Genomic DNA, 11,709 nt, shown 5'->3' on the forward strand with positions numbered 1-11,709 from the left:
TCTCGGGCGGGCTGCGGCGGCGGCCCGAGCGCTTCTCCTTCGCCGAGGTTGCGCGCCCCCTCCTCGCCGTGCCCCGGGCCCGCGCGGGATTGTGCGTCGTCCCGCCTCGTCCCTGAAGGGAAGGAACCGAGGTAGGCGCTGGAGCAGTGCAGCGGGCGGCCGCCTTCCCCGGTGACTCCGGATCTGCTTCCGAGCTGGGCCAGGCGCTTCCCTTTTCCCTCCCCGTGACTCGGTGTGCGCCCCCCTTCTCTCCCGCTAGTGTTTTTAAAGGACTTGAGGGAAGGGAAACTGTCAAGATGGCAGCAGTGGGAGCAAGGAGGTGATGAACGTGCTGGTCCGGGTTTTCTGGCAGCCCGGGAGACTTGGCGCTTCCCGACCTGTTGGAAGATTTATGTTCTGACTTGCTCCCCACCCCACCGCCCGCCCTTCCTGACTGGGAAGGGGGCGGAGGGTCCGACGTCCGCGAGAATATAAACCAAAAACCCTGAAGTGGCCGTTCCCTCCGGGTTCGACCTTTTGCGAACACCCCTTGGGCTGTTTGTCCTCCTTCTTTCCGTCTTTTCTGTGTTTTGGAACTGACAAGGGCTCATCCGCGCCCAGACCCACGTTCGCCCTTCGGGCCCGCGGCGAAGAGGAGAGAAAGGAGCTGCCCGCGCTGTCCCCGGGCTCTGGCCACTCGGCTGGGTGGGAGGTAGAAGGGGGGTCGCGGAGGCAGCAGGGCCAGGGAAGGGGAAAAGAGCTGAAGACCCCACAGACTTTGGCGGCGGCACCGCGGGAGGCACTTGAGCGGGCTGGAGCGAAACATAAACAAACGCACGCCCGCCCGGGCTCGGGATCCGGCTGCGACCGTGGCTCGGCTGCGCCAGCTCGGGCCGCTGCCCGCTTTAAAGGCGCGGCCCGCCCCTCCCCCTTCTTCCCCGCCCAGCACCTAGCCCAGGAGAGACCTGCAGCTCAGGCGGCCGCGGCGGGGGGGAGGGGGCTGCCCCGTGCGAGGCCGTCGATTCGCTCGCGTCTCCCCCGCGGCCTGGCCAGGGGGCGGCGTCTGCTGCGCTAGGTTCGCTGGACGCACGTCTCCAGGTCTGCCTATTCCTGGGAGGCCGGCGCGGTGCGGCTGGGAAGCGGCGGCAGCGGGCGAGGACTCGGCGAGGACTGGGCTCCGGCCCGGGATAACCAACTCTCCTTCTCTTTCCTCTCGTGCTTCCCCAGGCGGCGGCGGCGCCCGGGAGCCGGAGCCTTCGCGGCGCCCACGTCCCTCCCCCGCCGCACCCCGCCCCGGCGCTAGAGGAGAGCGCGAGAGCCCGAGCTGCGGGAGGGCGGAGAAGATGGCAGAGGCACCGGCCTCCCCAGCTCCTCTCTCTCCTCTCGAAGTAGAGCTGGACCCGGAGTTCGAGCCCCAGAGCCGACCGCGCTCCTGTACGTGGCCCCTGCAGAGGCCGGAGCTCCAGGCTAGCCCGGCCAAGCCCTCGGGGGAGACGGCCGCGGACTCCATGATCCCCGAGGAGGAGGACGATGAAGACGACGAGGACGGCGGTGGCCGGGCCGGCTCGGCCATGGCGATAGGCGGCGGCGGGAGCGGCACGCTGGGCTCCGGGCTGCTCCTTGAGGACTCGGCCCGGCTGCTGGCTCCCGGAGGGCAGGACCCCGGGTCCGGGCCAGCCCCCGCGGCAGGCGCGCTGAGCGGGGGAACTCAGACGCCGCTGCAGCCTCAGCAGCCACTGCCACCGCCGCAGCCGGGGGCGGCTGGGGGCTCTGGGCAGCCAAGGAAATGCTCGTCGCGGAGGAACGCCTGGGGGAACCTGTCCTACGCCGACCTGATCACCCGCGCCATCGAGAGCTCTCCGGACAAACGGCTCACTTTGTCCCAGATCTACGAGTGGATGGTGCGCTGCGTGCCCTACTTCAAGGATAAGGGCGACAGCAACAGCTCTGCCGGCTGGAAGGTGCGTACCCACCCCAGGCTGGCGGCCGGACCCGCCGGGCCTCCTGCGCAGCGCGGTTTGGATTCGTCGGAGCGCGCCTGAGGGCACCGGGGAGAGGGGTTGGTAGGGGGATCCTCCATTGTGAGGCTTTGGGGGCTCTCTTTGACCCCCAGAGTTGGAGCACCTGGGGACGGCTGCGGGGGCTAGGGGGAGGAGGCTCCCGCGGAAGCCTGGGGCATAGGCAGGTGAGGAGAGAGGTCAAGGGACGCTGGCGAAGGAAGGGCAGACCCACAGGAGTGCATTTGCTGGATTCTCCGGACAGCGCTGAGGAGGTGGGTCCGCGGCCAACTTCGGAACAGAGTTCACCCTAGTGGGGGCCCCGTGAGGGCGCTGTGGATGGAGTGAAGGGGTGTAGGGAAATATTTGGGACTCAGTGCCCGGAGGAGGGGTTGGATGTCTGGTTTCTAGTCGGTCGCAGGAGCATGATGCGTTGTCACTAGCTGAATGAGAACCCGTGGGTCCAAGTTTCGGCTTGTGGGTGTTAACTCCCACAGGCACATCGATCCCATTCGAAAAAGCACTGGTTGCAAAACCTTTTCCTGGCTCTCTTTCCTTGCCTGTATTGGCATCTTTGCTCCTCAGAGATTTCATTCCAGTACACCTGCCCTCGAGTAGCTTCCGAAATGTTCTGAGATCTCGAACGGGCCAGCCTGGCCACCTCAACACGAACTGGCCGTACTTGCTGCTCCCGCTGAGGCCTGAACTCTGGCACTGTTTGAGGCGGGGGTTCAGGTGTGGGGTCAGGTGTGGGGCGTGCGCTCCACCTACGCCGTTGGGAGGGAGCTGTGGTGGCTGGGCTGGGCCATAATGGCATCTACCTGTAAATGAACCTGAAGAGAGACTACATTTCCTTTTGGGCCTCTTGGGGCACTGGACACGTGGTAGAGAGAGAGGTGTGGAAAGGCCTATGATGTAATGATTTCCTGCAGTTGGGTATCCAAAGAGATTAACTCCTCTGCCCCTACTGGGCTGCTGATACCCAGCTGCTTTGCCCTCCCTGGGCACCTCTCTCGCCCCTTCCCCCAAGATAGGAATGTGTCAGTACCAGGCAGTGGAGAGTCCTGCGCAGTTGGAGATACATATCGCTTATCAGCTGCTTCTATTTGCAATTTAGTTGCATTTTTGTGTTTGTTTATTTTGTTTTTAATGAAAGAGGGAGTTGCTTTCTCCTTTTTTCCCTTCATTGCCATTTGGGGAGCCCTCTGTCTTCCTAGCTTCGAGTAGGTGTAAAAGTAAGAACAGTTTAATCTTAGACAATTGAAGTACTGGAGAGGAGCCTGTGTATGAAAAAGCTAGAGAGTTTAGTGTAGGGAACGTTTTAATTTGTTTTTAGAAAAATCTTGCAAACTGCCTGGTTTTTTTCTTAATGGCTCATATTAGAGAGGCCTTATTTAAATACTTTAAAAGCAAAATGTGTGCTTGATATTATTCCACAAATCTGTTTCGTCTCCTTTTAACAAATGCTGACATTATGAATCTTACATTTGGTTTAATTGCTTTACAAAGGAATGCCAGTTGTATATGAGGTTTCTTTACAGAAAGAATGAAAGTTAGATGGTTTTGCATCAAAGCAGCACTAATGTGATACCTTTAAAAAAAAAAAAGGTTTTCAAGTGGATGACAAGGGTTAATCTCAGTGTAGTGTCAGGAAAGGGTGAGTGTACGGGACCTGAGAAGATGGATTTGAGCATTTGAAATATTTTTCAAATTTCTCACACTCGAAATTTAGTCCTGCATGTCTGAATTTAGTACAGAGGATCTGTTAGTTAACTAAGTTAAAAATTAACATAGGAAGGGTTTTCGCCTTTCCCATGATTTTTAAGATTATAAAAACAATTTAATTCCACAAATAATATTTCTTGCTATTATTTTTATGGTTAAAGATAATAACAGTTTAATACACTTGATTTTTTGGGGAAGATTACACGAGAAAGTAGTAGCAACAAAAGTAGCCATGAATTGAGATTGGGCTAGTTATGTTGTCATGTAGTTTGCAGGACTTGCAATAGAGATTTTGGAGCCTAGTCATAAACTTTGTGGTTTTTTATGTCATAACCATGTTTACATCCCATGGTTTCTTTTATCCTTCCCTGCCATCTCATCTCTCTTTAACTAAAATCTTAGGATATACTGTAAATTGAAATTATTAAGGTTTAATATGTTTAAGACGGTACACACTTTATGATTATTTTTACTTTAACTTTTTTTCACCAGTTCCATTTCTGAATGTCATGTGGCAACTAATCCTTGAAGACTAAAGGGATATAATTTAGAGTTTTTATAAGATGACCTTCATCAAAAGATGCAGCCATGCAGGAACTTTCAAATCTTTGATGATGGAGAAGGCTCTTTGAAACTGGGGCTGGTTTCATATTCTCATTATGACTAATAGTCAACATTTTTTGTGTTTGTGGTTTATTGGGGGTGGAAGAAGAGGGAAAAGGGAGAGATCAGGAGCTAATTGTGACGCATTTCCATGCATCCAAGTTTAGGAGTTCATTCCTATCATGATTAGTAATTTTGAAAGCATGCATGTGCATTTAAACCACACTACTTTCATTCTGAGTTATGCATTAGGATTTTTAACTTCTAAAAATGTCTAGAATTCAGGTTAACTTCTCCTAGTCATGTGTGCATAAAGGGCACGGCATGCATCCATGGTCTAAGCCTTACTTTTGTGGCTATTTGGGCCATTGCATTGTGAGATCCTGTAACCAGAATTATCACCCTATCATCACCAAATGAAAGACTTAGAAAAGAGGCCTTAGGGATCAGAATCTAGACCAGGAGTTCTCAGCCCTGGTTGTGTATTAGAATTACCTGAGAGCTTTTGAAATATACGAATACCTAGAGAATCTGATTTGACTGAGCTGGTGTGTGGCTTAGCATTTTTTTTTTTTTTTAAGTTTCTTAGGTGATTCTAATGTATAGCCAGGGTAAAGTTTGCTTATCACTTCAACCCTCTTATTTTATTGGTGAAGAATCTGATTCTTAGAGAAGTTAATGACTTTTCTGGAATCACACAGCTAGTTATTACAGAGGTAATTAGTAGCCACAGTTCTAGAGGTCTTTGTTCCTTATTTTCTTTCTCTCTTTTTCATTGTTTAAATTGATCTTTTTTTTAAGGGTCATTTACTAAGTAATGAGTCTTATGTAAGCAGAGGTTGCTTTCCTGAAAAGCATGTTTGCCTCTCAATTACAAACATTTTGGTTATTATTCCAGCATCAGAAGGGTAGGCGAATGTTGGTGGAGGCCAAATGAGTGTATCGTGTTTGTATAGCTGTCCTGTCAATATGAGGGCTTTGGAACTATGAAGTGATAAAAGAGGAAAGAAAGATAGCATTTTAACAGAAGAAGGAAGCCCTTGGTTACCTTACATTTGTCAGATGCATACTGTGCCAGGGAGAAGGCTGATGGCTATCTCACAGGTTCCCTTACCTCAGGCATTAAAGTAGAAATGAATAATCAGATGTGGTTAAGAGGGGAAAAGGTTACATTTCCTTTAATTCAGATTAAGGTTACTTGTACTGCACCCATAAATGAACTAGTGAATTTTTTCAGTTCCTCTTGTCTTGGGGAGATCTCTAAGGACTCCAGGGTTTACCTGGTAAGGCCTGTTTACCACTAATTCCTCAATACACGCCCACACACTTGCATTTCCCATGGGTCAAGGCATGATCATATAGGCAACCTGTGTTTCTGTGGTGGTGCCCACAATTTCACAAATGCGGGATAATATGTTAAGACTTTGCTGCTGCTGCTGCAGAAGATAATTCTTCAAGAGTCTGAGCCTTCTTCCATGTGAGAATATGTACTATTATGGCTTCTTGCCAAGGTAAGAAAGTGAGGGCTGACATGCCACATAATGCTTATTTATGTCCTCACTGTTCTGTTCTTTAGATTAATGCATCAGTTCCTTTTCAACATACTATATTAAGAAAATGTTAAGTGCAACTTTTTAAAAAATTTTTTTTAAAATTTCTAAATAACAAAGTCCTAATTCTATGTTGGCTCATAATTTTGATCTCAGTCACCTTTTGGAGTAACTCACCAGAAGGCTGGTTATGGTCATGTGTGAAGAATCTCTTTGCTTGGCCCATGTTGCCAAAATGCTGTTTTGTAATTTCCTTTGGCATACTGTCTTCGTCAGTGATTCTCAGCTAATATACTTCCTCTTTCTACGGCAGCAGTACACTACGGGGACTGTTTTTCCTCTTTTTCAAAGCTGTGTCACTGACCTATGAAGTGAAGAAATTGGCCCTTTTAGACTTTGATCTGTGAGCCCCATGTAGCAGAGAGACTCAAAAGAAGCTAAGTGTGTGTTTTGGTATGTTTATCCCCTTCTTAGAAAATGAAATGAAACTATAGCAGACTTATTTTTAGGAGATTTTAGGAGGGTTCTATTTTAAGAAAATGACACCATAGAAGAACATCTTGTAGTTAAACTTTTAGTACTCTCCTTGTGATTCTTACTTAAAACCTGCAAGATATTTTTATTTGAAAAATTAATGAAGAGGCCTTGTCCTATTAAGACGTCATTTACTTGGTCTGGCAAAAGTTTAGCAGACACTATCCATCGAAAGATCTGGATGAAAATGCAGAGATAAGACTTGAGGTCTGTGTGTTCTGGTGAGGTACCCCATTTACCCGTCGCTGGAGGGAGTATGGAATTTATTTTGGTTTTATACCCACTTACTGTGCCTGTAGGGAACAGAGTTGATCCTATTCTTGACTCTTCATCTCTCTCCTTTTCCTGCATCACAAATTGAGGGGTCATGAAGAGCCATTTTGCCTTTTGGCTGTCATTGAAGGAGCTGGGGACCAAAAATACAAAGGTGGGCTAGTATCAGTGGATGTTATGGCTGGTGTACAGTAAGCAAATAAAAGATAGGAAAGAGAAAACCCTTTTTACCCATTTGCATCACATCCCATTTCATTCAGTCAACAAATATTTATCAAAGACATATTCTGTGTACAGCATTCTGCCAGGCCCCAGGGATATAGTAGTAGCACAAGGCAGATAAGGTTCCAGTTCACAGGAGTTCACTTTCTAATGGGGGAGACAGAAAATAAACTTGCAAATCTGTGCTTTGTGAACTTGTTATTGCTGTCCATTCCCTTTGTCTTACCTGTACTCCTGTTTTCCCCAGTGCTTCAACTCTGCAGAGAAGTTGCTAGCAAATGGCACAGTGGGTATTGGGCATGGTTCAGAGCTGGCCTTTACCTCTGCAGATCATTTTGAGCTTGCTCTGGAGATGCAAGGCCACTGTAACATGGCTCCTGTAGGTTAGGTCTATTTGGGAGAAGCTTGGGTTTTCCTAGGTCCACCCGGATTAGAGCACACCTGTGGCCCTGGACTGATGTGGGATCCCCAATTCTGTCTCTCGGGGCCTGATGTAGGACTGGCCTCCCTCTGGAGTGTATTTGGAGCCTTGACACAGCTGACTCGTCTTTATTGTTTGTTGTCTAAAACTCAGAACTAAAAGAGGTCTTAAAGATCATCTAACTACTTAATTTTACAGCGGAGGAAAGGCCAGGAGTGCGTGAGTGACTGGCTCAAGGTCCCACAACTAGCAGAGTTTGGGTTAAGAATGTGTCCTCATGAGCCCAGGGCACCCCTGTTCTGTCATGTCTGCTGCTAACCATTGTGGTTTCACAGCTGTTCCCCTCAGGTTCTGCAAGTTCTTACTTCATTTGTTCTCCTCTGCTGCTCCTCCCTTCTAAAAGGCTGGCTCGCACTAGAATAGCTGTTGTTCTCTTTTGCATTCTCCCTCAGGCTCTCAGCTCACCTTGCTGAAAAAGCCTTCTCTCTTAACCCCGCCCTACCCTGTCCACCCCATGACACCTTCCTGTTTCTTTTGTCACTTTCCTGTGGCTCTTGTATATTCTCAAGAACAGTGTAAGAGCCTTGAAAGCAGGGTGTGTGTCTACTAGATGCATACGCATTGCTCATACTTGGAGCCTTGTTCTGGGACTGTGACACTAAAACGGGGTGATGTGACTCAGGAGTGAGCTGATGTCATGTGTGGAATCTTTTTCATACTTGCAGCTCTGAAGGTGGCATTGGCCTTAGACCTTTTAGCATTGATGTTGATATGATGTGGTGTAGATGTGAAATGATGTTCTGTATCTCTGAGGTTTCTTATGGTGTCTTGTTTCCTAGCATAGAAGTCCCTGAAAACTGCGTAAGTGCCAGTGACTGCTCACCACAGAAACTGAGGGAAACCTGATCTTAGGATGACCTTTTGTTAAGAGAAGTATGAAATCAAGTTTTCCGTTTGTATACCCCACTATATGCAACATCAATGTGCATTGTCTGGAAGGTCACCATGGAATTGTTTGGCCTAAAGCTTACTTACCCACTTCTTACAGCAGCAGCGCTGTTGTGTAAAACTAAGTTGGTTATAATGTTCTGCATTTTAGGATGTAAGTCCCAGATATTCTTGAAGTTTTATATGCATGGATTAGGACATAGAAGGTACATATGAAGGAAGAGTAGATAGCAAGCAATCTTCGAGACGAACCATTTCAGGGCCAGTCTGCAGCTCTTCCTAGTTAGAGTTTTCTGAATAGATGGTTACACTAGAGATTATGATAGGAGACCCCAATTCTGTTTATATCCCTGCTGGACAGACTCAGTATCTTTAACCATTTTATTCTTAACCAAACAACTTTCATTTCACAGTTCTCAATTTCCCCCAAAAGGAAAATAACTACAATAGCAGGCATCCGTAGAATACTGTGATGTGTCACTCTTTCTTTGCAAAATGCACATGTATGATGGGAGTATCTAGAGTTTGTGTGTTCACTTCTTACCCCTGCTGTTTTGAGGTTTTAATCTTGAGACATTGTCTCGGCAGTGCCTCAGTGACTGTATGAAATAACATTACAAAGCAAAGCAGACTACCCTGATGGACTGTGGTCCTTCTAGTAATTCTGCTACTCCTGGGTCATTGCCTATGGTGAAGAGCCAGGTTATCTTCTGGGGACTCACCATGTCTGGGTGTCCACATGCATCCTAGTGCTGCAGTGGGGAGTTGAGTACAGAGCAAGGAGGGCATGTGGTATGTATTTGTAGGGGGCAAGTGCAAAGCAGAAGTGACCTCGCCCCTAAACAAATGATATGCATTAGCTTCCGTCTAGAGTGAACCTATAATAAACCCAACAGAGATGTGTTTGACAGTTTTCAAATGAGTTTTGAAATTTCTTATTAATCTCTTTGAATACCTTTGTGTGTGGGGGCGGGGTGGAGAATCCACATCATATTTTTCCTTGTGTTTTAGATGTATAGTGAAATTAATAATTTAGCTCTTGAAGCCTTTGAGAATTTATTTTAAATTCAGAACCAGCAGAGGGAGTACATAAGTCTTTAAGCTGATCGTAGGTATTTTTTTTTCCTCACAGCTAAAATAATAGCTTCATAAAAAAAAAAAGAAAAAAAAAGGAGTCTGATATATAGTGTTTCCATATAGGCTTATTGTTATCATTAGAAAAGGGTAATTTGGGAGGGGAGGGTAGAGATTAAAAACCTAAGGTAACTTTTTAAAAGGAAACCTTGGTCTTCTAAGACTTCCCATCCCCGAATAGTTAAATGAAAAATATCCTCCTCTGTCTTTTGTTTTCTTGCTGCTTGGCTCACGATAATATATGTGAATATCCATCTGCACCTAATACCTAACTTGTACAGAGTATGTCCAGCGTCTGGATCAGTGGAATGTTCTACGTTTTAGTGTTACTTTGATGGGGACTTTTGATATTTTCCAAGGCTTCACAGTTTCCTATGGGTGAGAGAAAGGTAAGAATGACGTTATTTCCAATTCAAATTTAGCAATTGTGGATCTCCTGGAGACTATAACTTTGAACTTGTTTATAATTCTGGAATGCTATAATTTGTTGTCTCCCTCCACTTTGTCCCATATTTTGGTGGTGGTTTATTTTGATTTGGCAGCTGTAGTGGGTTGGATAGTGTCCCCCCTAAAATTAACATCCTCCTCAAACCTCAGAATGGTGACCTTATTTGGAAATATGGTCTTCCCTGAAGTAATTAGCTAGATTAAGATGAGGTCATACTGGATTAGGGTGGGTGTGAGAAGAGGAGAGGCTATACAGAGACCCAGAGAAGGCCGTGTGGACATGGAGGCAAAGATTGGAGTGATGCAGTTAGAAGCCGAGGACCAAGGATTACCAGGAGCCACCAGCAGCTGGGAAGAGGCAAGAGAAGATCCTCCTCCAGAGCCTTCTGAGGGAGCATGGATCGGCCAGCACCTTGATTTTGGGCTCCTAGCCTCCAGAACTGTGAGAGAGTAGATTTCTACTGCTTTAAAGCGTTAAATTTGTGGTCATGTGCTATGGCAGCCCTAGGAAACTGGCATAGGAACATAGGGATGGAAGAGAGGGTCCCAGCAGGGCTGTGGACAGAGATGACAAATAAAAAGGTTTTATTTAGATTCAAATTAAAATGTTAATAATCATTCATAAGCTACTTTCTGGTAATCTAAATTTCTTCTTTTTTTAAATCCTGCTGTGAGGGACACATGAGAGGCATGAATTCTCCTTGATTTCCCAATTAGAACTACTGGGATTTGTCCCTCTCTCCTGTTTTGAATGAGGTGTGTCTTCCTATGCCCCCAAACCCCCCCCCCCCCCCCCGGTTGAATTTCTTTTTCTTGACCTATTTCGTGAAGCTGGTGATATGGCTGTGCTTTTCGTGTGCGGGCTGGAGGTTTTTACAGGTTGACACTAAGACTGTGAGGTCTGGCTGAGGGCTTTGGTCTAGAAGAGTCAGTCAGTCTTTCAGGGGAGAGAGGAGCCAAGGATCCTCCCTTCCCTGTCATGGAGCCATGCCAGGTTCATTGCCATCAATGATGGCACTAAGGCTGGTCCCCACTCTCTCTGGAGTCCCTTCAGCTTGTCCTGTGCTTGGTTCAAGCCTTTCTCTCTCACACACCTGACGCTTCAGGCTCACATCCTGTCTGTTTATATTTATGTCCAAAAAACAGCTGTTCTGTTGACATTTAGAACATAGAGTGGTTGTCCTCACAGAAGTAGCAGCAGTAGATATTTGCTAGGTACCTAATAGGTGTTTGGCTTGAAATGTTCAGACATATTTGAGTCAGAATTGCATCTGTTTCTTCTCATCTTTTAGAATGATATTTTTGGGGAGGGAAGCCAGGGTTATAGAAGAGATATAGTTTGGCTTCTACAATAAAAAGAGTCTACACAAGACATTCCAGGCCTAGTTGTAATAATGACAAAAATAGCTATGATTTATCAAGCCCTTACTATGTGCCAAATACTCAGCTAGGCTTTTTACACCCAATACTGATCCTGTAAGAAAGACATTTAAATGGAAACTCCATTTCAAAGACAAGGAAATGGTTCAAAGTGGTTAAAGTAACTTGCTTGGGATCTAAACCCAGATCCCTCTGACTTTGGAGCTTTTTGCCTTTCCTGTAATGCTTTATGGCCTCCTGGAGTGTGGGTGGGCTTTGAGCGGGGTACAACAATGAATGACATAGCTGCCATTTTAAAAGTTTCTACTATGTGCCACGTTCTTTACATATATTGCCACTAATCCTCACATTAATCCTTCAGAGTATGTCTTGAATGCTTCAGAGTTGTGCTGACTCAGAGTTACTAACACCTGTCTTTGTGTGTTGGTGGAAAGTATGCTGTGACCTAGGATTTAGGCTCCTTCCCTTGATTTTTTTTTTTTTTTTTTTTTTTTTT

General features: G+C 46.7%; 1 protein-coding gene across 1 annotated transcript in view; it reads left to right on the plus strand.

Moving 5' to 3' along the window:
* The first annotated feature begins 427 nt into the window (after window positions 1-427).
* The window catches only part of FOXO3 (forkhead box O3), a 116,111-nt gene continuing 104,829 nt past the window's right edge, over window positions 428-11,709 (plus strand). Inside the window, exon 1 of the mRNA XM_012651208.1 lies at window positions 428-1,940. Within this exon, the coding sequence (XP_012506662.1) occupies window positions 1,323-1,940 (618 nt within the window). The 5' untranslated portion in view covers window positions 428-1,322. The remainder of the gene's footprint in view (window positions 1,941-11,709) is intronic.

The sequence above is a fragment of the Propithecus coquereli genome, unplaced genomic scaffold (assembly GCF_000956105.1).
Source record: "Propithecus coquereli isolate 6110/MARCELLA unplaced genomic scaffold, Pcoq_1.0 Scaffold35, whole genome shotgun sequence".
In the NCBI taxonomy this organism is placed as follows: Eukaryota; Metazoa; Chordata; class Mammalia; order Primates; family Indriidae; genus Propithecus; species Propithecus coquereli.